At 43.5% G+C, this 23,009-nt stretch overlaps 1 protein-coding gene across 8 annotated transcripts in view; it reads right to left on the reverse strand.

The window, feature by feature from the left end:
- Positions 1 to 23,009, reverse strand: part of vir (VIR_N domain-containing protein) — a 431,173-nt gene that overhangs the window by 120,387 nt on the left and 287,777 nt on the right. For all 8 annotated transcript variants that reach the window (XR_012887826.1, XM_075881178.1, XM_075881177.1 and 5 more), the window contains 3 exons: positions 20,869 to 20,946; positions 18,900 to 18,962; positions 7,038 to 7,198 (listed from right to left, as the gene is read on the reverse strand). Coding sequence is in view for 7 of the 8 variants with exons in the window: in XM_075881178.1 (XP_075737293.1) it covers positions 7,038 to 7,198; positions 18,900 to 18,962; positions 20,869 to 20,946 (302 nt within the window). In the remaining variant the exon portion in view is untranslated. The remainder of the gene's footprint in view (positions 1 to 7,037; positions 7,199 to 18,899; positions 18,963 to 20,868; positions 20,947 to 23,009) is intronic.

The raw sequence follows: 23,009 nt of genomic DNA on the forward strand, positions 1-23,009 counted from the left end.
GTTCACCGCCTTGTGTATGTTATATTGTTAAATGTATGGTAATATTGTGTAAGGTTGTTTAGCGTATGGATCACAATTGATGATGTATAATTGATGATATCATTTATCAAAAGTAGTAAATAAATGTGTATTATTTGGTTTGTCCCGACCAAGTCTAATGTGTCCTTTCACTCAAAGAGCATCGCCGCTCTCCATTTCGAGACTCCACAAGTTATCGACTGACTTTAGTATCCGAGCTTAATGCCTCACTAGCCAGTTGCTGCAAAAAAATTTTCTAATCCATTAGGTATGAGTGGATTTACAAGAAATTGTCGCAAGCTTTCAGCGAGCGCTTTCTCTCTGCTTTCGTCCCAATGAGTGGGCTGAAACACTATGCTAGAAAGGATGACACAGGGGAAAGAAGAAATATCACGTGTGAATCATGACCACGAGCATACATCATGAAACGCAATAGCTCTCTCTAGGGATTCTTTCGGTACACACTAGTGCTGTAACTGTGAAATTTCAGCAGACTATAGAGCGCGGCACCTGGCACTCGCTGGCACCCCGTATTAGTAAGTGTATCTGATCGAAACAAAGCTCTTGGTTTATGTCGGTTATTGTCCAGACTCCAAAAGCAGCAATCTGTTATATGAAGTACCTTCAAAGAGAGTGCACGGGCCTCTGTACGAAGACAGGGCACTAGAGAAACTGTCAACTTCACACTCTACTTGGGAGCTCTCCTTGCCACGTGCCACTGCAAGATTCGACTGTGCTGTTTACTGCTTCCGCTGTATGTGTTTCTTCAGTAAGCACTAAGGGTGGTTTAAGACTCCTTCAAAGTACAGTTAGACCTGTCAATAACAAAACCTCTATACAATGAATTACTCGATGTAATGAAGTTTTTCTATTATACGCCGTTACTTCATCGAACCACATGTATTTGCGACCTCTATGTAACAAAGTAACAGCAGAAGACAACCTTGATGTAACGAATTTTCGCCACAAACAGTCTAGGAATTTCGCCCTGGATTTTGTCATTTTGGCACTAGCATGCATCTTCCACAGTTGCCCTGCTGCCCAGTGACTTCCAGGCGACAGCATGCACTTGTTATTGCGAATGCGTGTGCACGAGGCGGGCAGGTGGGCCTGCGCCCCATGAGCCACCATTCTTGCCGCCTCGAGCGCACACGCAGATGTGCCCTCTTTTTCCAACCAACAACAACAACAACAACAACAACAACAACAACAACAACAACAAAAAAAAAGCCTTCTGCATTGGCAGTGTCACCCCAGCAGAACACCTCACGCTTTGAGTTAGCGTGACATATGCGGGGCCGCGCTGGATATGGAGGGCGCTTTGAATAGTTTTCCGCGGTATCCGTGCCATTCGCTCTTAGTTTTCGACCCCGCGCCCGTGTATAATTTCACTGCCCGCACATGGTGTGGCCCCCCATGACGCTCAGCTTTGCTTTTTTTTTAAATGCGTACAATCGTGTCGTCACTACCGAGGTGATGTCACATTAGGCACTGATGGAAACTCTCCGAGACCACGGTGACAATGACGGGATCTTTGGAGGTCGACTCGTCACGTGCTTCTGTCTTGCACCGTGCCGCGAGTTCGAGGGACCGTAGCCTTCGTGATAAGCAGATTAGCTTGGGCAACAACCTGATGGGGTGTTGAATGCAATGCAATGAATGCGAGAGCAACAAATTGTAATGGTATATGAAGTAAGGCTGGCAACCAACTCTTTTGAATCTGATATCACGGAACTCCTACAAAATGCTGGTATAAGCAAATACGACCGCTCCAAGAAGAACTGATGTTTTCACACAGCCTCCTCGCAGTGAAAGCGCACTGATGCTTGCCAAGATAGCACGCATGCCAGCAATCACAGCCGTAAAATCAAAGTTTGCCGTTGCTACTCGAGCAACCCCCCCCCCCCCCCCCCCCCCCCAAGCTTTTCATGCTTGTTTAATAGAGATGGCTTCCTCTCTGTTCGAGCGTTCGACGGCAGTAGTACATTTCACGGGGGATGTCATCGTATGTGCCCTCCAGGTGATAGAGATGGGCCGGCTCATTTGATCTTTGGTTGAGCAGCGCTCGCACGCCTTTACCCGCTCGTAAAAGTTACAATACGCGGTGGCATGTTATCAATTTGGACTTGTTAGGAAATATGGCGGTGACTGCGAAAACCCGTCGAGAGTGTTCATATATGTAATTGATATCACAATAATAACACAGTTTTTTTACCACTAAATAAGTGCTTTGGATTAGCCCTGTGAAAATGCTGTAGGCCCGTGTGCTCAAATTTGGGTGTACGTTAAAAAACCCCCGGTGGCCGAAATTTTAAGGAGCCCTCCACTACGGCATCTCTCATAATCAAATGGTGGTCTTGGGACGTTAAACCCCAGATATTATGGGTTAGCTCTGCTTTCAGTTCCCTTTTTTTTTTAACTTGTGTGTTTATTTTTCCAATTCTTGTACTAAACCTGCATATAACAAAATCCTCTTTTTACAACGAATTTTTCCGTGGTTTTGTCAATTTCATTATATCCAGGTTTAACGGTATTTGTAGAAACAACGTTTTGCAAGATGAAAGGTCGATTTTCACATCCTAGTAATTTTACTTTCCTTATGTTTGCAGCCATGTTATGAGAACATTTTTTTTTATGTTGCACTTTGGGTTATAAATTTCTGCTTCTTACTCTTCAAAAAAAATGTTATAATTTATATATATTTTTGAAAGAAAAAGAGATATTCACCAACATCCAAACAGTGAATTCTTTGGAATCAAATTCACATAGAATTGCTCCGCCGTCGCGGTCTAGTCGCTAAGGTACTCGGGTGCTGACCCACAGTCGACCCGGCTGCGGAGGCTGCATTTCCGATGGAGGCGGAAATTGTGTAGGCCCGTGTAGTCAGATTTGGCGCACATTAAAGAACCCCAGGTGGTCAAAATTTCCGAAGCCCTCCACTACGGCGTCTCTCATAATCATATGGTGGTTTTGGGACGTTAAACCTCACATTTCATCTTCAAATTCACATAGAATAGCAAGGACTATGTTGCACAAAACTACATCAGATATCACTGCCGACAATTTTTCTAAATCATAACTGCAACATTTTTGTATTAGACAAAAAGATCCATCCATGCTTGCAGCATCATGAAGCCACAAAGGAAATGCATATGAAATTATTAGAAAGCATCCAAATTGATGAAATAAGGTGTGATTGGCAATATATCTGAACCATGACAAACTTTTCATCAACAAGAGAAGTACGTTTCCTTTGAGAAATCCATATAGACTTCCTCTGTTGCTTTCTCTTACAATAGAGTGGATGATAATTTTTCTCTTTATTATTTTGGATTGTAAGTATTCCCCAAGCCACCACCAGATTAATTATATATACGCCAATGCCCTCTTTTAGTGAATAGTGACACACAAGTTCTTTTGAAGAAAAAGAAAAGGAGAGATTGTGCTGAATAAATTTTAAAAATGGGGTGTAGAAAATTCCCCTAGTAAAAACAGAACATAAAAGTAGTATTACTTTGCCAGCAAAAATGTGCAGCGAAAACTAGCATATAGTACGAAGTTCTTTTTTAGTTTTTATGACAGAAAATTTTGGCCCAGGACTATGCGCGGATCCCAATTATTTTCAGCCGAGAATTCACAGCTTCGGTTTCGGCATATCGTTACTCTATCTTCATCATCAGGCCTCTGCATTATGCAGCGCTAGCACACATTACGACAGGCATGATTCTGATTCCAGCTATGCAAATACAGTTATAGTAGTTATAAAGTAAGTAGTAGTGAGAACTGCAAAAGCAGTATTCCGCTGCCTTTGAAAGGAAAGTGTACTCAGCTGCCAAAAACATCTACAACTGCACTGCGGAGTGGAAGTTAGGCAAAGACACGCAAAGCATTCGTGGTTGACGGAAACAAAAGGAAGCCCTGTTTGTGTGCAGTGGCGTGACAAAATATTCCAGAGGATAAAAAATGAAACGTTTCCTGATGTTGAACAGAAATTGACAGACTTCATATTCATAGCACTGCTAAGGCTACCATCAACATTCGTGCTTGATGCGCTTCAAAGTCACCTCCGTGAAGCAACTGCTGTGCGACTCTTGCGCACCGAGCTCACTGTCGCCCCGGGTGAGCATTCCGGCTGCAGCTGATTGATGTGGGCCTAAATAAACTATTTGAGGACTGCATCAAGTGCATGTATATAGAGTGGATGAAGTCCAGAGGGCCAGAAGTGATACCTGCCGGACGGTTGAAACAGGCCTTGTTAGCGATGCTGTGCACATGTATAGTGGAAGCTTGAACCGAAGCACTCATTTTGGGTTTGCATTCCCGAGTGCTCGATTTCGAATGCCCTTGATGGCACTGAAGATAGGGTGCTGTGAGAGGACATCTGTGACATGTATTTGGCTTCCGTTTTGTTCGAGCTATGTTAGGTTGAAAACATTTTTTTCTCGCTTTTGCTACCAGCGAAATACACTTTGGATTATATGCAGGTTCAGACTATACATGGGTTTTTATGGTGACACACCTAACATAAGAATTTGACGTTATCCTGCAGTGCATACAAGTCTAAAGGGGAAAATTCTCAGGTTTCAAGGCCTTTCAATTACCTGTGAAAGATCTTTCAAGAATGTCAAATATATTCCATATAGAAATTTTTTGTTATGGCAACTATTCCAGAACACTACATTAAGCTTTATTGCATAAGAAATATGAAGATTATATTTAACATGTCTATTAATGAACAACGATTTCTTAACACCCACTTAACTTCACTGCATTAATGCAGCTACTCAGATATCTCTTGTGTTGGTAATGTAACATTCCCCAGTTCTCCCATTTTATTTCCTACAGTCTTTGCAGACTGCTTGGTTACACTATTAAGCTGATATCACACCACATGTCCACTTTTTTTGAGTAATAATTTTCTGAAGCAGTCAAAACAGCAGCGACTACTCCTAAGTTCCTTTCTTCCTGCCCCAACACAATTTGACCCTTGAAATACTTTTTTGGTATCTGGCTTCCACACAGCCATTACCTATTTTTCTAGCTTTGGCTGCATGAAGACAGTGATTATTCTCTGAGCTGCTGATTATACAGCCAGACCCACTTATAACGATACTCAAGTTCCACGAGAATTCCATTGTTATAACCAATAATTGATATAAATTGGCTGCATCAAAAAAGCAAAATAGAAGGATGACTAGGTTTTGTGATTTCTTCTTACTTTTCCGAAAATCTCGCACCCGATTATTTCCCAACATAGACATCCAACAGCTAGAGTTTATTGCTATAACCAATAATGTGGCGGGCAGGCATTGCTGTGAGAGGGTTATTTTACCATAAAAAACATACAAAAATTGACGGTGCAGCAGCTCTTCATTATTATAATCAATATTTTATTAAACCGGTATTGTTATAAGTGAGTTAAACTGTATTGGTGATAACCAACACACTGTTTCTAAAATTGAGAATTTGCCAGAATGGATGCCTATCTATTATAGGAAGCAGGTCATATAGTCAAAATGAGACCACATTTCTGAAGAAATTCAAGGACTTTCAAGGGCTTTGAAAATGTACACCCCTTAGCAAAAGTATACGGTCCATTTCCATTTGTATACATTTGCTGTCTGCGCCGTCTAGTATCATGCCATCTGCTGCTGAGACCATTTCTCTTACCAATTTCATCAAAGTAATGCCCTATACAGCTATTCCGTCAAAGCAATGCTCTCGAGAGCAGACGATTTACGACAAGGCCATATAGACTGCGATTTTGACTCATGCTTCTGTTCTCCATATAATTTTGCTCACATGCTGTACTTCTCAATTTCGAGGGTTTTAAAAGGTTTTAAGATCCTGTACGCTCCTTGTGAAAGAGAGCTGCTTGTGCATTCAAGAGTCCTAAAGTAATAATTTATAGGCTTATGTCGATTTGCCTGTGATCATATAAACACAAACCTGCTAAGAAAGTTTAGCAAAGTATTCAGCTTTTTATACAAATTAAAGGAGCACTAAAGAGAAAAAAGCATTTCCCTTGTGATTGCAAATTAGCCTACCACAGTACCAAAAACACCCCTCTTGCCATGAAAATATGCTTGGTAAGCGATAAAAGGCACAAAAAGAAAATGTAGGCAGTGACATCGTCTAGAAGTTCTCGCACTTGCCACGATGTCTCAGATTTTGACCATATCTGCCAAGGATTAAACAGTCTTTTTATAGGTAAAAATTAATTATATTTTGTACTTAAGGGGCCAGACAAGCTTCAGCAAACTGTATTAAGCCAACGGGGTTAAAATTAGAAAAAAAAAAAACTGAAATCCATGACACCATGCTGAAAATCAGGTGCTGGTATTCCAGTGTAAATTCAAAAATGAAACTTTGCTTTTTGTTTTTTCTTCTAATAATAAACCTTTGATTGTTAAATTAAACAGACCAAAGTTTTTAAAGTATAATTATTCAGTACAGGCCAGTTTAGAGTTTCACTTTAGTAAAAGCCCCTCTACTCTAAAACATGAAGTTGCTACTTCATCTGCTACCACTTGGCATGAAGAATCCCGACAAAAGTAAACATACAAAAATTATTTGTTGCAAAAGAAAGTTGTATCCATTATATTTCATGAAAGGTATAATATCAACAACAAACCTATATTGAAACTTTCAGACTTCGCCTCCAATAACCCTATGTTATAGCAGACACAAAACATTATAAAACATACATTGTATTTATACAGGACACACTCTCAGAAGAGTTATCGAGATAAGAATCAAAACAGCACATCTGTGACTTGCAAATAAAGAAGTAATGGAAAATTCTTTGCTTTAGACCATTTACAGGCATGATATGCTGTCATACTGGTTACCAGTTTATTAAACAAAATAAAACATCTCATAACTTTTGTTGGTTTGCAAATGTGCTTCTTTTTTTCCCATAAAATTATATGCTGAACATTTACTATAGAAACATGCAGACGCTTGTTTTAACGCATTGGTTACAATAAGTACATGCACAAATGAAATGTTTCACTTACGTCTTGACAGCATAAAAACCGAAGTCATGCTCTGTAAGCATGATCAAAATGCGCAATGCCAGCAGCACAGTTCTGTAGCTGTGAGAAGAGTTCGTAAGGTGCTGAACAAGGGCCAGGCATATTGCGTTCAGTTGGTCCTTAGATGGCAAAGAATTCACAAGCTGGTGGTAGGTAGAAAACAGAAAAAAAGTAAACTCTCTTAATAAAACATGCAAGTAAGAATTGTTCAATAATATAAAATACCTTCATGCCCTATATACAATAAAGATAAATATGATTAAATTATCCTGAAGCAATTATCAGACAGGGGTGAAATTCCACAGAAAAATGGCCATAAGATACATCAAATAATTACTACAATAGCAATTATTTAAACACTTCCAGCCATTTTCGCATTCGCCGTCAATCTCATGTTCAAGCCCACAACAATAACATTGCCTCACTCGCTGCATGCTCTGCGAGCGAGTGAAAGCTTGCAAGAGCTGCAGACTGGTGCGGCTCGCCGGCAAGCTTCATCGGGCGAAGGAGCTGAGTTGCTTGGGCAGCAACAGCAAACTCTGATCACAAGAGTACACTCGCACATGTTATCTCAGCAGACATCAGGGCACAGCTGCCATCCTTGTGACCGCTTCGCTCCTAGGAGTGGCCATATTTCCTTATGCCAGCATTTGCCCTCCTGTTTCTTACTGTTGCTTCTATTTTCCGTTCTGTTCCACGCTGCATATTTTTAACCAGTTCTAAAATGTCTGTCATACTCCTAGTTTTTGTCTCATATGCTGGTACAGGCATTCATTTTGCACATTTTAGTTTAGGAAAAAAAAATCCAGTTGCCATTCCTGATTTGGAAAAGCCTGCCGTATGCAGTGCAGCCCGTCCATTTTTAGTGTGTGGGTGAGTTTTCTTTTTTGGAAAATGCTTTACTGTTAGTATTTGGTATAGATATTGCAATGATTACTGTGGCCATCACTTATGAACAACTGAAAGATCCTGCTGAGTTATAAACACACACATCAGATACAGCGACTCGGTCTACAAGTTTTCCCGCTCACTTTAATCCAAGTGCCAAACTAAATAATCTGCACGCCATTGAAATAATCTGAGCGCCGAGCTATTTAATCCATGTGCCAAACATTTAATCCAAGCGCCAACATATTTCATCCAAGCGCCAACTCACTCAGGCCGCGTGCCATTGAGTTTAATCCAAGTGCCACCGTGTTTAATCCAATTGCCAATGACTTTAATTCAGGTGCCAGTCAGCTTAATCCATGTGCTAGAAACACAGAGTTAGCCACTATATATAGTATAAATGTCAGAATAACGTCAATATGGCGTCACAGCAAGAACTTTTCCCTCGGCTATACATGGTAGCGCTTATGAAATGAAGTGCGCAGTGCGGCTTCTCCTTAACATTTTGGTGTCATAGCTTCAAAAAAAAAAAAAAAAAAAAAAAACAGTCAGTAGTAATTGCATTTATGGGTACTTAAATGTATTTGTTCATAGAGTCCATGTTAGTCTTTATTGCATTGCTACTGCTTCATTCCGGTTAACCATCTACACCATCGCATATGCATAGATTCATGTCGTCTGCTGAGCAGACGACATTTGGCTACTTATGCGCTGAGGCTACCGCAGTCGTCTGCTCAGCCCAGGGAGAACAGTGACCGACAGATGATATTCATTCGCTCTTGAAATCAGAAATAATCACTTAAAAATACCAAACTGGCATTTATTCTGGTTCATGTGGAAATAAGTTGTTATAAAAGCATCAAAGTAGATACTCCGGTTTTCATGCAACAGACGACGCTTCAGCTGTAGCTGAAGCGTGTTTACTTGAAACGTGTGTTTTCATAAGGGAACATTTGCAGACGAAGAGAGAGCTTTGCTTGAAGTCATGGCTGGACGCAGACGAGGACCACATTTTAAGAACTCCGACGAACCTTGTCGGAAAAACAGCAGAGTATCCGTTGTCGATAGGGATAGAATTGTAAACGTTTACAGGCGTGGCGGTGACTTAAAGCAACTGGCCAACGCTCTAGGCATCAACATTAAAACAGCAAGATCGATTGCCGCTACCGACAGAGAAACATCAAAGCATGGTGGGGGTTAAAAAAGGAAGTTTGGAGATGATGTCGTGAGTACTTTGAGACGAATTGTCGACGAAAACTGTACATTTACATTGAAGCAAATAAAGGAGGCCCTGGAGAAAGAAATGCCAGGAGTAACAATCAGTGCAAGCACAGTCGACCGCTTGCTGGATGCCCACTGCTACTCGATGAAGCTAGTGACGCAGAGGCCCACAGATCGCAACCGTGATGATATCAAGCACAGCCGCATGCTGTACGCCCAATGGCTGCAGTCTGATGGACCGCGTGTTTGCCGCTTCTATTTGGATGAGACTAACTTCAATATCTGGTGTTCCAGGAACTTTGGCAGGGCAGCTGAAGGACAACCAGCTGTACACACGACCACAACGACAAAGGGAGTGAACTTGAACATTATAGCATGCATGTCCGCAAATGGAGTTATTCACTGGACTATGGTGGACAAAGTTCATTGGGTTGTTTTTATTGACTTCCTCAGTGATGTTTCGGCCCACGTAGAACGTGATGAGCCAAATGCCGAAGCTATATTCCTTTTTGATAATGCACCTCCTCACGCTCGAGCAGAACAGGTGGCTTTGGCTAACTCCATGCACTCTATTAAAAGCGCCTGCCAGCGTACAGTCCCTTCTTTAACCCTATAGAAGAAGCCTTCTCGAAATTCAAGTCACACGTGAAGGCCTACCTGAGCAAACGTCGTAATTTAGTTTTAATGACACCGCGAGGCATGACGAAAAAGGAGCACAGGCGTTCTTTGCTGCTGGATGCGGCTCGCCACTCTATGCAACAAATACAGCGCGTGGACTGCGCGGCCTTTGATCGGCACAATTTATCTTTCGTGCCTGCCGCTTTGCGTGACAATGTCTTGTGAACATCCGTCTCCGAGCCCTATGAGACGGTTCTGTTTTAATAAATGCACTAACCTGTGCCTATGTTGCATTTCTTGAATAATTAGTAGTAATCACTCTTGTTTTCCTGTATATGTATATGTATGTATGTGTACACACACACACACATATGTATGTATGTGTATATATATATATATATATATGTGTGTGTGTGTGTGTGTGTGTGTGTGTGTGTGTGTGTGTGTGTGTGTGTGTGAGTGTGTGTGTGTGTGTGTGTGTGTGTGTGTGTGTGTGTGTGTGTGTGTGTAGAGATAGAGAGGGGGGACAGAACAAATAATTTAGTGATTGCACTGAATCCGCAAGCTTCCAATGTGCGATGAGAGGCATAATGCCGCGCAAAAAAAAACACGTACACAAAAAAAATAGAGCTAGGCCCAAGGTCAGTTGCGTGTTATTATCATTTTGTTTCCTCTGTGTTCGTTTCATCGCATTCGTCAAGTACGTCATCACAAACTAACAAGCTAAACGAATAATCAGTACTGTTCGTATCATTGGAGACATTTAACTTTGTTTGAACAAAAAATAAGAGCATACAAAAATGTAAAATAAAACTTTTATTGCCACATCAGGATGATCAGTTTAGTTTTATGTTCACTACAGGAAAAAAAACATTGGAATTGTCTCTAATTCACAGTGCGTGCCGCGCGACGGCTTCCTAATTTCTTGATTATGTAGCTGTCTTTGACCCATCACTGCCCGCGACCATGCTTTTAATCTCTTAGTATGTGTTCCGGCACTCCAATAAACATAGTGTGTCGTTCGCATTACGTGACCTGTCCTGGTCATGTAATGTTGTAGTGTGTACCAAAGCTAATTATGAGCTTCAGTGACGAATATTGAATTTCATTGCACTGTGAAATATTCAGTAATATGTTCCTGCGTTTTTTTCATTTTCATTAAATTCATTTCACCTGGGCCAAGCACTCATTATACAAACTTGCGCATAGCAAAGTATAAGCACTCCAAACATGGCTTAAGCGAACCATGGCAGTAAATTTTTTCAAGAATACTATCCGCGAATACAAATAATAATGATTGATTCTACCTTCCGACTATTTTTTCTTATACTGTAGGAACTGCATTTCAATTGCACTGCCGTTTTCACGCCCCGTAATCTGGTTTTTGTGCGTGGATTAAACTGACTGGCACCTGAATTAAAGTCATTGGCAATTGGATTAAACATGGTGGCACTTGGATTACAATCAATGGCACGCGGCCTGAGTGAGTTGGCGCTTGGATTAAATATGTTGGCGCTTGGATTAAATGTTTGGCACATGGATTAAATAGCTCGGCGTTCGGATTATTTCAATGGTGTGCAGATTATTTAGGCTGGCAGTTGGATTAAAGTGAGCGGGAAAACCTGTAGTTACCTAAAAAAATCTATTGCTTGCTGCTCCTTCAATTTTCACAAGACACATCGTTTTCTTTTCTAGTTTGATAGAACTTGTCCAGTAAATACCATGACCTTTAGGAAACTGTAATCTAAAATTAAACTAGAAACTCAGATTAATCGGCATTGCATGTGCAAGAAGAGATGTGGGTACTTTTGCTGCATGATGGCATCCAAAAGTCTTGAAAAGCTTATCATGTTAACACAGCTTTTCAAGGCCATATCAGCATTCATTGTCGAGATTACTTCTATGAACAAACTTTGAAAAGTGCACCATTCTTGCAAAACATTGTGAGCAGCTTACAGTAAAATTGTTTATCTGACTGTGACACGACAGGTTGTGCATTTTTCCTGATGTGTGTGTTGTTATCTTGGGTGTATATCTGCAGCGTTTTCGCTAACGAAAATTTAGCTGAAGTCTGCGCCTGTGTCACGTCCTTTCTCTGAAAGTCCACGTCGACGTATTGGGATCCAGACCCATACCTTGTCGCCTGGTTTGTAGGTTACCAATTTATGTCGTAGGTCGTATCGTTTCGCATCTTTGTGTTACTGGTGACAAATACGCACGCGGGCTAGCTGTCGGGCTTCTTCGGCGCGCTGACCAAACTCTTCGGCGTCAGCGTGAGTGTCGTCACACTCATGCGGCAACATAGCGTCCAACGTTGTAGTGGCTTCGCGCCCGTGTACTAAACTAAACGGCGTCATTCCGGTAGTTTCCTGCCGGGCGGTATTATAGGCGAAGGTCACATAAGGCAAGATTTCGTCCCAGTTCTTGTGTTCTGTGTCGACATACATGCAGAGCATCTCTGCGAGGGTCTTATTAAGCCGCTCTGTTAGTCCGTTCGTTTGTGGGTGGTACGCCGTTGTTCTCCGGTGAGCTGTACTGCTGAGCCTGAGAACTGACTCCAAAAGTTCTGCCACGAACGCAGTTCCTCTATCCGTGATGAAAACTGTTGGAGCACCGTGCCGAAGGACGACGTTTTCTATGAAGAAATGAGCCGCTTCTGCTGCTGTGGCCCTCGGCATGGCTTTAGTTTCTGCGTAGCGAGATAAGTAAAGTAATCGGTGGCGACAATGATCCATCTGTTCCCTGTGGTAGAAGTTGAGAATGGGCCCAGGAAATCTATTCCGATTTGGGCGAATGGCTTTGCTGGTACTTGGACGGAATGTAATAAGCTTGCCGGCCTGCCGGGTAGTGCTTTGCATCTTTGACAGTCGGCACATGTTTGGACGTAATGTTTCACAGCAGCAGGTAGGTTCGGCCAGTAGTACCTGTTTTGCAGATGGGACAATGTTCGAGTGTAACCGAGATGACCAGAGGTGACTTCGTCATGGCAGGCTTCTAGAATTTCTTTTCGCAGCGATGCAGGGACGACGAGCAAGTATGGGCTGCCGGTGGGAAAAAAGTTTTTTCTTGTATAGGACGTCGTTCCTTAAACAAAAAGATGGCACTCCTCTCCCAAAAACTCGCGGCATGTCTTCACATCGTCCTTCTAAGAAGTCGATAAGCGGAAGCAGGTCAGGGTCACTGCGCTACTCTTGTGAAATAGTGGCCGCGTTGATGACTCCCAAGAATGCGGCGTCTATAAACTCGTCATGAATAGCGGCAGGCTCCATGGGTGACCGCGAGAGACAGTCTGCGTCGGTGTGCTTCTTCCCTGATCTATAAATAATCGTTATATCACGACGACTAGGCGGGCGATGTCAGCTTGGGCCAGGGCATCCCGAGCATAAGCAGTCGATGAGGGGGCGTCAGATTGGAGCATGGTGTCCATGGGCAAAGGCGGGTCATAACCAAACAGTAGGTAAAAAGGTGAAAATCCAGCTGTATCATGACGTGAATTGTTGTATGCGAAGGTAACGAAAAGTAAGTAGATATCCCAATCTTTGTGATCCTTGGAGATGTACATCGCTAACATATTCGTCAGGGTACGGTTGAGGCGTTTTGTGAAGCCGTTGGTTTGTGGGTGGTACGCTGTAGTGAACTTGTGGTGGGTAGAGCAGGATCGCAGGAGCTCGTCGACTACTTTAGATAAAAAACAGCGGCCGCGGTCGGTGATCAACTGACGAGGAGCACCATGACGCAGAATGATGTCATGAAGAAGGAAATCAGCTATATCAGTAGCGCAGCTGGTGGGGAGGGCGCGTGTAACGGCATACCGTGTTGCGTAGTCGGTAGCAATAGCAATCCACTTATTACCGGTGGCAGACACGGGAAAAGGTCCTAGAAGATCGAGGCCGACTCGGAAAAATGGCTCATCTGGTACTTCAATGGGCTTGAGGGTACCAGCAGGTCCCAGAGCAGGTGTCTTGCGGCGCTGGCAGAGGTTGCATGCCGCAACGTACTGTCGCACAGAAAAGAAGAAGCCAGGCCAAAAGAATCAGCGGCGAACGCGGTCATACGTGCGTGACACCCCTAGGTATCCAGCGGACGGGGCATCGTAGAGCTGGGCCAAAACGTCTGAGCGAAGATGCGCAGGAACAATGAGTAAAAGCTCAGCACCATCTGGGCGGGCGTTTTAGCGGTGCAAGATGTCGTTGTGAAGAACGAACAGTTGTAAGGAGTGGTCAGGGTGGGGAGAGTGCAGACCATTGATAATAGCACGCAAAAAGGGGTCGCAGCGTTGTTCAGCAGCTATGTCGGTGAAGTCAGCAATTGAAAGAACGAGGGCCTTTTGTCCATCTTCCATCATGTCAGGGGGATCGACTGGGTAACGAGACAAGCAGTGGGCATCCTTGTGAAGTTGTCCGGATTTATAGGATACGGAAAAAGTGTACTCTTGTTAGCGCAGTGCCCAGCGACCAAGGCGTCCCGTAGGGTCCTTGAGTGAGGAGATCCAGCAAAGCGCATGGTGGTCCGTAATAACTGAGACTGGTTGGCCATACAGGTACGGTCGGAATTTCGCGATGGCCCAGACGAGAGCTAAGCACTCGCGTTCTGTGATCGATTAATTTTGTTCGGAGTGCGGCAACAGTCGGCTTGCGTACGCAACGACGCGGTGCATTCCTTGTTGCCGCTGCACCAGCACTGCGCCTATGCCGTGGCCACTGGCGTCAGTGCGAAGCTCCGTGGCGGCAGATGGGTCGAAGTGTGCTAGGACTGGTGGATTGGTGAGAATGTCAACGAGCGACGAGAAGGCGTTTGCTTGCTGTTGGCCCCAGGTGAATGCGACATCCATTTTGAGGAGGCAGGTTAGAGAACGGGCTACTTCACCAAACTTCTCGACAAAACGACGGAAATAGGAGCACAGTCCCAGAAAATTTCGGACGTCCTTGGCTGAGCGGAGAGTGGAGAAGTCGCGAACTGCTCGGACTTTCGCAGGGTCTGGTTGAACGCCCGCAGCGTCAACAAGATGGCCGAGTACGCAGATTTGGCGTTACCCAAAGCAACATTTGGACGAGTTAAGTTGCAAGTTGGCACATCGGAAAACATCAAGCACTGTGAACAGACGGGTAAGATGGCCGTCGAAAGTAGTCGAAAAAACAATAACGTCGTCAAGATAGCAGAGGCAGATGGTCCACTTCATGCCTCGAAGGAGAGAGTCCATCATGCGCTCAAAAGTCGCGAGGGCATTGCATAATCCAAAAGGCATCATCTTGAACTGATAGTCCATCAGGAGCAAAAGGCATCATCTTGAACTGATAGTCCATCAGGAGTCACGGAGGCCATCTTCTCTCTGTCTTTGTCGTCCACAGCGATCTGCCAGTAGCCTGAGCGAAGGTCTATTGAAGAGAAATATTTGGCACCATGTAAGCAATCGAGTGCATCATCTATGCGCGGTCGGGGATAGACATCTTTCTTGGTAATATGGTTGAGATGGGGGTAATCAACACAGAATCTCCAGTTATTGTCCTTCTTTTTAACAAGTACAACGGGTGAGGACCAGGGACTAGATGAGGGTTCGATTATGCCCTTATGAAGCATTTTATCGACTTCTCGCTGTATAATAGCACGCTCCGGGGCTGACACACGGTAAGGCCATCGGCGAATGGGTCGAGCGTCACCGGTGTCGATGCGATGGGTCACCACGGATGTCTGGCCCAAATTACGGTCGCCGAAGTCAAAGATGTTCTGATAAGAAGCAAGCACACGGCAGAGAGCAGAGACTTGTTCAGAGGTGAGCTTGTCAGATAACATTGGCTTGAAAAGGTCGGAACAGGAACGTGACGAGAGCGACGTTGATGAAAAATCGAGTGGCGAATCAGCGGTTAGGGCGGAAACTGTGTGGTCGACCAGTGGTGTCAGATACGCAAGTGACATGCCGCGAGAAATAACTTGCGCTGAGAAGCCAAAATTGAGGACGGGAAATGAAGTTCGGTTGTTCTTAACGGTAACCACCGTGTTGGGGAGTGCAACATTACGTGTCATGGCCACGTCAGAAATTGGGGCAGCAACATAATCACCATCGGGTACTGGAGGATATGGCGAGAGTTGGACTTGGACTGCGGCTTGCGGCGAAAGTCTGAGGAAATCGACAGAGCGTAGACGAGGTGGGCTGATAGAGACGGTCTCTGAGAAGGATGGTAGTTCCGAGCCGAAGAAGACCTTTGGAACAGCCAATGAGCGTAGCGTGTGAAGTCGGAAAGTCGAGTCAGAGTATGAGGTCATGAGGGCAATTTTCTAGTACAGCAAACAGAACTGAAGTTTGATGCTCAGAAATCGTTAATCGCGCAGTGCACATTCCAAGAAAAGCAGGAGTACTCCCATCCGTTGTACGAACGGTAGGTGCAATCGCAGGCGTCGGAACTTTTTGGAGGCGGCAGCGGATGTCCGAGCTCATCACAGATATTTGTGCACCAGTATCAATAAGAGCAGTTACAAGTAAACCATCACCGAGGATTGTAAGAAGGTTGCACCGGTGGTCGGGAGAAATCAGAGGATTTGCAGTCCGAGTCGTGTACGCAGCGTCACCTCCGGGGGCTGCACCGGCTAGTTTTCCGAGCGACGGTCGTAAGGAGACCGAGAACGGCGGGGTTGGGACGAGCGGGACTGACGACGCACGGGCGATGGCGAGCGGCTGATCCGACGTTCTGAATTATGCTCTGCACCTGTCTCAGCACGATAGGACGGGGCATAAGGTGCACGTTCGGAGCGAGGTCCCCTATCATAGATGTGTCCTATCCGATGGCACGTGAAACATATGGGCCGATCATCAGGAGTGCGCCATTCAGCTGGGTTTCGTCGTGGCGTGAACGTGCGGTTCGGAGTGGCAGCCGCAACGACTGGAGCCGAGCTGGAAGTAGCAGGGGCATTTTAATGAAGTGGCAAAATGCCCATATTCGTGATCTCTTGGCGAACCACGGCCTGTATCATTGAAACAGCATCGAGGTTGTGTCCTGGCGCGCTGACGCTAGACATAGCGGGTGCCGTAGCCTCGAGTTCCCGACTGACTATTCTGGAGACGTTTTCCGGCGCTGGTGGTTGATGTAGTGTGGGCAAATCTTCGCAAGAGGACGTAGCCACCGTGTTGGGAAGGCGGTCAAATCGGTGAACTATGCGCCTACTTTTCGCCTGTTCGAAGCGACGACATGCTTCGATGATCGACTCCACCGTCGAGCAGTCCTTGCACAGCAGAAAATTGAAGGCGTCATCGGCAATTCCTTTCAAAATGTGTCCGACTTTGTCCTCGTCGAGCATGTCCTTGTCGACCTTGCGGCTCAAAGCCAACACGTCCTGGATGTACGCGATGCACGGCACTGTGGATGTCTGGGCACGAGTCGCAAGCTCTTTCTTTGCGGCCACTTGACGTCCGATGGGTTTTCCAGATAGATAGCGCAATTTCTGCTTACAGACGTCCCAGCTGGTCAACTCTTCTTGATGTGTCTCGTACCAGAGTTTTGCCGTGCTATGTAAGTAGAAGACGATGTTCGCCAACATAAGCGTCGGATCCCAATGGTTGCTGCTGCTGACGCGTTCATATAGAACCAGCCAGTCATCGACGTCTATGCCACTAGTGCCGTTGAATGGGCCTGGGTCACGAGGTTGCACTACAACGATCAATTGCAGGGCTGACGGATCTTGTTGACATTGAGTAGCCTGGTAAGTCATCGTGGTAGCTGCAATGCGCTGTCTGCTGCGAAGATCCAGCTCGTGGGGCTGTATAGCGAGTTGTACCCTGCATCTTCCACTAATAATGTTACGGGGAATAAAGTATACACGATGAATATACTGGCGAGCAAAAGCGTAAAACGCTGCTGCAGTCCGAGCACGTTCCCCTCAGCACTTCGTCGTCGTCATCCTCGGGCATCTGCTTAGCCCGTGACAATATTACAATATTCAAATTCACTTTCACATGAACTTAGATTATTGAAACTTTTAAAGTATTTGAAATGAATGAATATATGAATATTTATGCACTCATAACTTCCTGTGAAGGCACCTTCACTGCAGCATAATGGTGTCACGTCATAAAACCACCCATTCAAAAACAATTCACACTGTTGCAAAGGCACACTTGAAGATAAAATGTACACATTACTTCCATAGCAATTAATATTTTTTTTTTTGTTTTGAGGCATGTTGTACAGGCTTATATCGGGTAAGTATAGTAATTTTTTAAGCGTAATGTACTGTATTAGTTATACCTTGCACAGTACTGCCACACAAATATTGCGACTATTCAAAGTTTCTTCCAGAAGAATGACGTTCACACATACCTAGTTCCAATTCTTAAAGATATTCTGCAAGCTGGTTGAGTCATGACAAAAATGTTCATCTTTCCCAATAACATGTGAAATATATTTCTCGGAGTATTCAATTCGGAATTATTCAACCAAATCACTATTCACTTCAAACTCAATTCGAACCTCAATGTTACTATTCTCCCATCCAAGAAACTGTGCAATGATTTGCATATTTATTTTTCCAAAAAAGTTACTTCTTTCTCTAAAAACATTGTTTTTTTTTTACAAACTTTTGTAAACTCAAGCCCGCAGACTTTATTTACTTTTTAAAAAATAAGCCCCATTTAAAGCATGTTCCTTTACCTTCGTTTTGATATACTGCATGACATTTCAGACCGAGTAGTTGCACCACAAGAAACTCCTAGCCGAAATATACAATAAACAGCTAATTTCCCCCTCCTAAGGAAAAAGTTAGGGCAAGCATGTGTAGTTACAAAAATATGTTTTTTGCAGACAAATAAACCCAATCATCTGATTCACACATTAGGCTTTTAAAATGCATATATGAAGCATGACCATAGCAAGTAAACCTATCCACTCCAAGCTTCGAGTTAATGGTGTATTAGGAATTTAAAAACCCCTAAAACTCATCACAACTGTCAAAACACCATGGAGTTCACTCAAAAATCCCACAAAGAGCTCTCTAGTTGAAGGGGGTAAAGATCTGCAAAACAGCACTTAGTTGTGGCATTGACAGGAAAAACAAAGCAGAGTTTACAAAACAATTATTCCAGAAAAGAGCTTGCATACGACCCTAAAACAGAAAACTTTTATGACTTACCCTTTTCATAGCCTGGCTAAGATCTGGCTTTTCATCACCATTACTTTTTGAAGCTTCAGGCACCTAACAAAACAACATCCCACAAATATTACATTGAGTTCCTAGAAAAATAAATGACAAAAGCAAAATGCAAAGCAGACTGCTATGACTGGCAAATGTTCACACTAAAAAGTGCGCATGTGTGTACAACTACGAAGTGTAGGGCCTGACGAAATCTTGTCTCGTCTGGACTGGTGAAAACTTTGAAAGATGCCAGTCAAGGTGAAAACATATGTACTTTGATGTTTCGGCTCCCACATAAAAACCTTGTTTACAATGACTGTGAACAAGGCTTCTGTGTTGGAGCCAAATGTCAAAGTAAGTATACTTTCACCTTGGTCGGTACCTTTCAAAGTTTTCACCAATGCGCACAACTATGCTATGCACTGTAAAATTAAGGTGTGAGCATGGGCAGCTCAGTAAAAAAGTAATTGAGTGAATGATATGCAAGTAAATAATAAGGCAACACAAACAAATGTATTTATAGTCCCTAACCATTTCGACAGCTTCATGACACCACTTAATAAGTTAAAAGAAACAGTGAGAAAACACTTCTGGATCACTTTTACTTTTTTACTGGATCAACCAGTCACCATGCTGAGCACATTCAATTACTCAAAAGCCCCCAAAATGATCATGTCACCATTAATTTCTACTGGCTCAATATGAGTACCATTCATGTCACAAAGATGAAATGCACTAGTCAAATATGATGAAATACACATTAATATGACTGAGCCACTGAAAGTTCAATAAGTCCTTTAAACATTCAACAGGGCAAAAATTTAGTTGATTCCAAGAGCACAAAATATAAAGAGCCAGGAGTGTTAGCAAATGCACATAATCATCACCCCCTGCTGTTGAAACGAATGGTCCTCTTTTTCACTCTCACAGTTTCACTCATCACAGTTTAGAATAGCATGTAGCAGCATTTCTTTTTTTTTAAAAGACGATAGTCTTTCTTGGAGACTTTCGACGCAAAAACTTTGGTCTGTCTGTACATTTGTCTGCTTGTCCACCGCTACCGCGAACCGGATACTTTTAACAGCACCAGCCGATCCCTCGAACGGCCGACCCCAACCGCAGCGCCCACCAATGTTGCTCAGGAATCAGCATTCATATGTGTGCGATTGTCAATTAAAAAGCAATTATTGCGCATATCTGAGACATAAGAACACGTATATATTCTGCATGTTCGTATTTTACTAGAAAATGCATAGATAAGGAATTATAAGGACCGTAGCGCTTATCACGCTCACTGACCATGCAACGCTTGCACAGAAAGGCGAGTGTTTCGAACGCTTTGCTAAGAAGACACGGTGGTGGCCCATACCCGTCGCCTTGCGTTCTACACCTTATCACCTCTGAGACAGGCGCACACACCTGTCTCACAGACACGCGCTCTGTTTTCCAAAAAAAACTGCCAGATGGCGCTCATGTCTCACGAGTGACGTGACTTGATACACTTGTTCGCCTCCGCTGCACGCTCGAGGCACTCTAACGCAGCTCTTCCAAATACCATTCACCGATTTTTTTGTGCAGAACATCAAATAAATATTTTGTTCACTCTTTCGACACGCAAGACTGTCTTCTTTCGACGACATTTGCAGATTACATGCAGATACGGGGCCATTTTTTTTAGAGCAGTTTTGACCAATTGTAGCAATATTTTTCGTCACTGCCAGTGATGTAGCCAAAGCTGCACTTGTAATCAACACAATTATGGCTAATAGCCATGACTGATTTGATATGCGAGGTTTAACATCCCAAAACAATCATATGATTATCAGAGACACCGTATTGAAGGGCTCCGAAAATTTCGACCACCTGGGGTTTTTTAACATGCCCCCAAATCTGAGCACACAGACCTACAGCATTGGCTACTGGCGAGTCAATGCATGACTGGCAACAACGTAATTCTCGTACTTACCATTTCTGTTGAGCCAGGCAAGAGTCCCTCAACAGGTGCAAGTGAAATTTCTGTGTCGCACATTGCTTGAATTAATGTCTGCAAATTGGTCAATACAGGTACAAAATAAATCACATAGCACTTCCAATAGTCATGCAAAACAAAACACGCTGACACTTGCACGAAGAGCAACTGAGGAAAAAAAGAAAACATTAGGTCGCACATTGCTTGAATTAATGTCTGCAAATTGGTCAATACAGGTACAAAATAAATCACATAGCACTTGCAATAGTCATGCAAAACGAAACACGCTGACACTTGCAGGAAGAGCAACTGAGGAAAAAAAGAAAACATTAGGTCGCACATTGCTTGAATTAATGTCTGCAAATTGGTCAATACAGGTAAAAAATAAATCACATAGCACTTGCAATCGTTATGCAAAACGAAACACACTGACACTTGCAGAAAGAGGAACTGAAGAAAAAAAGAAAACATTAGGGCTGCATTGTAATGATTAGAGACCGGATCATAGGCAAATGCCTATTTTGTTCCTTGCATTCCTATGGTGCCATTTTCATATATGAGCATGAATTAGAGGTTAAAAAGGGCTCTTACGGTCTTTTCATAGTGCCTATAAATGCCTACTTTAGGTGTTCAATCCTAAATGCCTATAAGTGCCTATAAATGCCTATTTTACAAATGATTGCCAATATGAGCGCTATTCCAGCCCAAATTTTGTTTTCGAGCGTGGTTTGAAACTGTCAATCATGTAAAAAAAAGGCAACATTGAGATTTCCGAACACTATAATGTTCAACAAAGACAAAGCTGACATGCTGCGAGCGACTGGAGGAGCATGAGGAGTGCAAAAGATGCTATTTCTGCAGCCCTAAGTGTAAGCACGGCTCAGCGTCTGCAGGGGAAGGAGGAGAGAGAACTAAAGATGGATAAGAAAATAAAAGTGACGTCTATGGCCAAGGACGCAGCGACCGCCTTCTACAGACGGCTGTCTAGTGCCTTCAAGAAATTCAAGAACCGCCCTGAAGACCTGGGTGCTGCGGTGGGAAAGAAACAGCAGGTTTTTCTGGACAGCCGTGAGTAGCTGGAGAACGAATGAAAAACCATGGAGGGCCACTCATGGAATGCTCTTGTTGATTCAGTAGTGGCGAAGGTCACCAAATCGTTACACTATATACAGAAAAGCCTGAGACAGGTGCCGGCATGTTTACAATCAGCGTTGTATTTAGCTTACATTCACCATACGTTTGAATACGCTTGTTCCGTATGAGATTCCTTGTCATATGTCTAAGTGACAAACATAAGAAAATACAGAACAGGGCTTCAAGGTTTGTCCTACGCCATTACTTAAAAATGACAGCTGTAACAATATGAAAAATGAGGTAGAATAGAAATTACTATCATCGCGTCGAATTAAACTGCGGTTAAAGCTCCTATGTCAAGCTTTTCATGCTAAAACTCACATTCGAAAATGAATGTACCTAAACAGTCCTCTTCGTGCAATAATTGAAAATTTAGAATGCCGTATCAGTTATAATTTCTCTATTATTCATCTTTTGCTAGTTTCATGACAGAATGAAATGGCTTATAAAGAGAACAAAGTGTGTTGTGTGAATAAAAGCGTGTTTTCTTTAACATTGTAACCCATCTGCGTCAGCTCCTTTGGGTAAAAAAATGTGATGTGCACGTGGCTTTTGTTTTGTCTGTAATTTACTTTTAAACGTCCCTCTCTAGGTGACATAACAAGTTGTAGTTGGACCCTAGAAGTTCTTGCGTGCCCGTTGAAAAGGGTTATACTGTGGTGATTTTTCAAATTGGTTAGCTACGAGCCACCAAAGCATGATGCGAAGAAGCAAGCTTGAATCCCTTGCCTCTCGTCCCATGTAGCCATCGTGAGCCTCACTCCTTCCCTGGAGAATCTGGAGGGGCTGGAGATTCGCATGATGCATACGCACCAAGAAAAACATGCGTAAGCAAGGTCACGTGCGCATGATGTGCCCCAGCCTACTTGTGCACGTACGCCACCGATGTTGTGTCGTTTCGGCGTTATCTGTTGTGTATTACCAGTCTCTGTGGGAGGATCAGCCAGTGCGTGTACTTTAGGAGAGGCTGGCAAGGATCATGTATTGTGACCACGATACACCAC

Source organism: Rhipicephalus microplus, chromosome X (assembly GCF_043290135.1).
Source record: "Rhipicephalus microplus isolate Deutch F79 chromosome X, USDA_Rmic, whole genome shotgun sequence".
Classification (NCBI taxonomy): domain Eukaryota; kingdom Metazoa; phylum Arthropoda; class Arachnida; order Ixodida; family Ixodidae; genus Rhipicephalus; species Rhipicephalus microplus.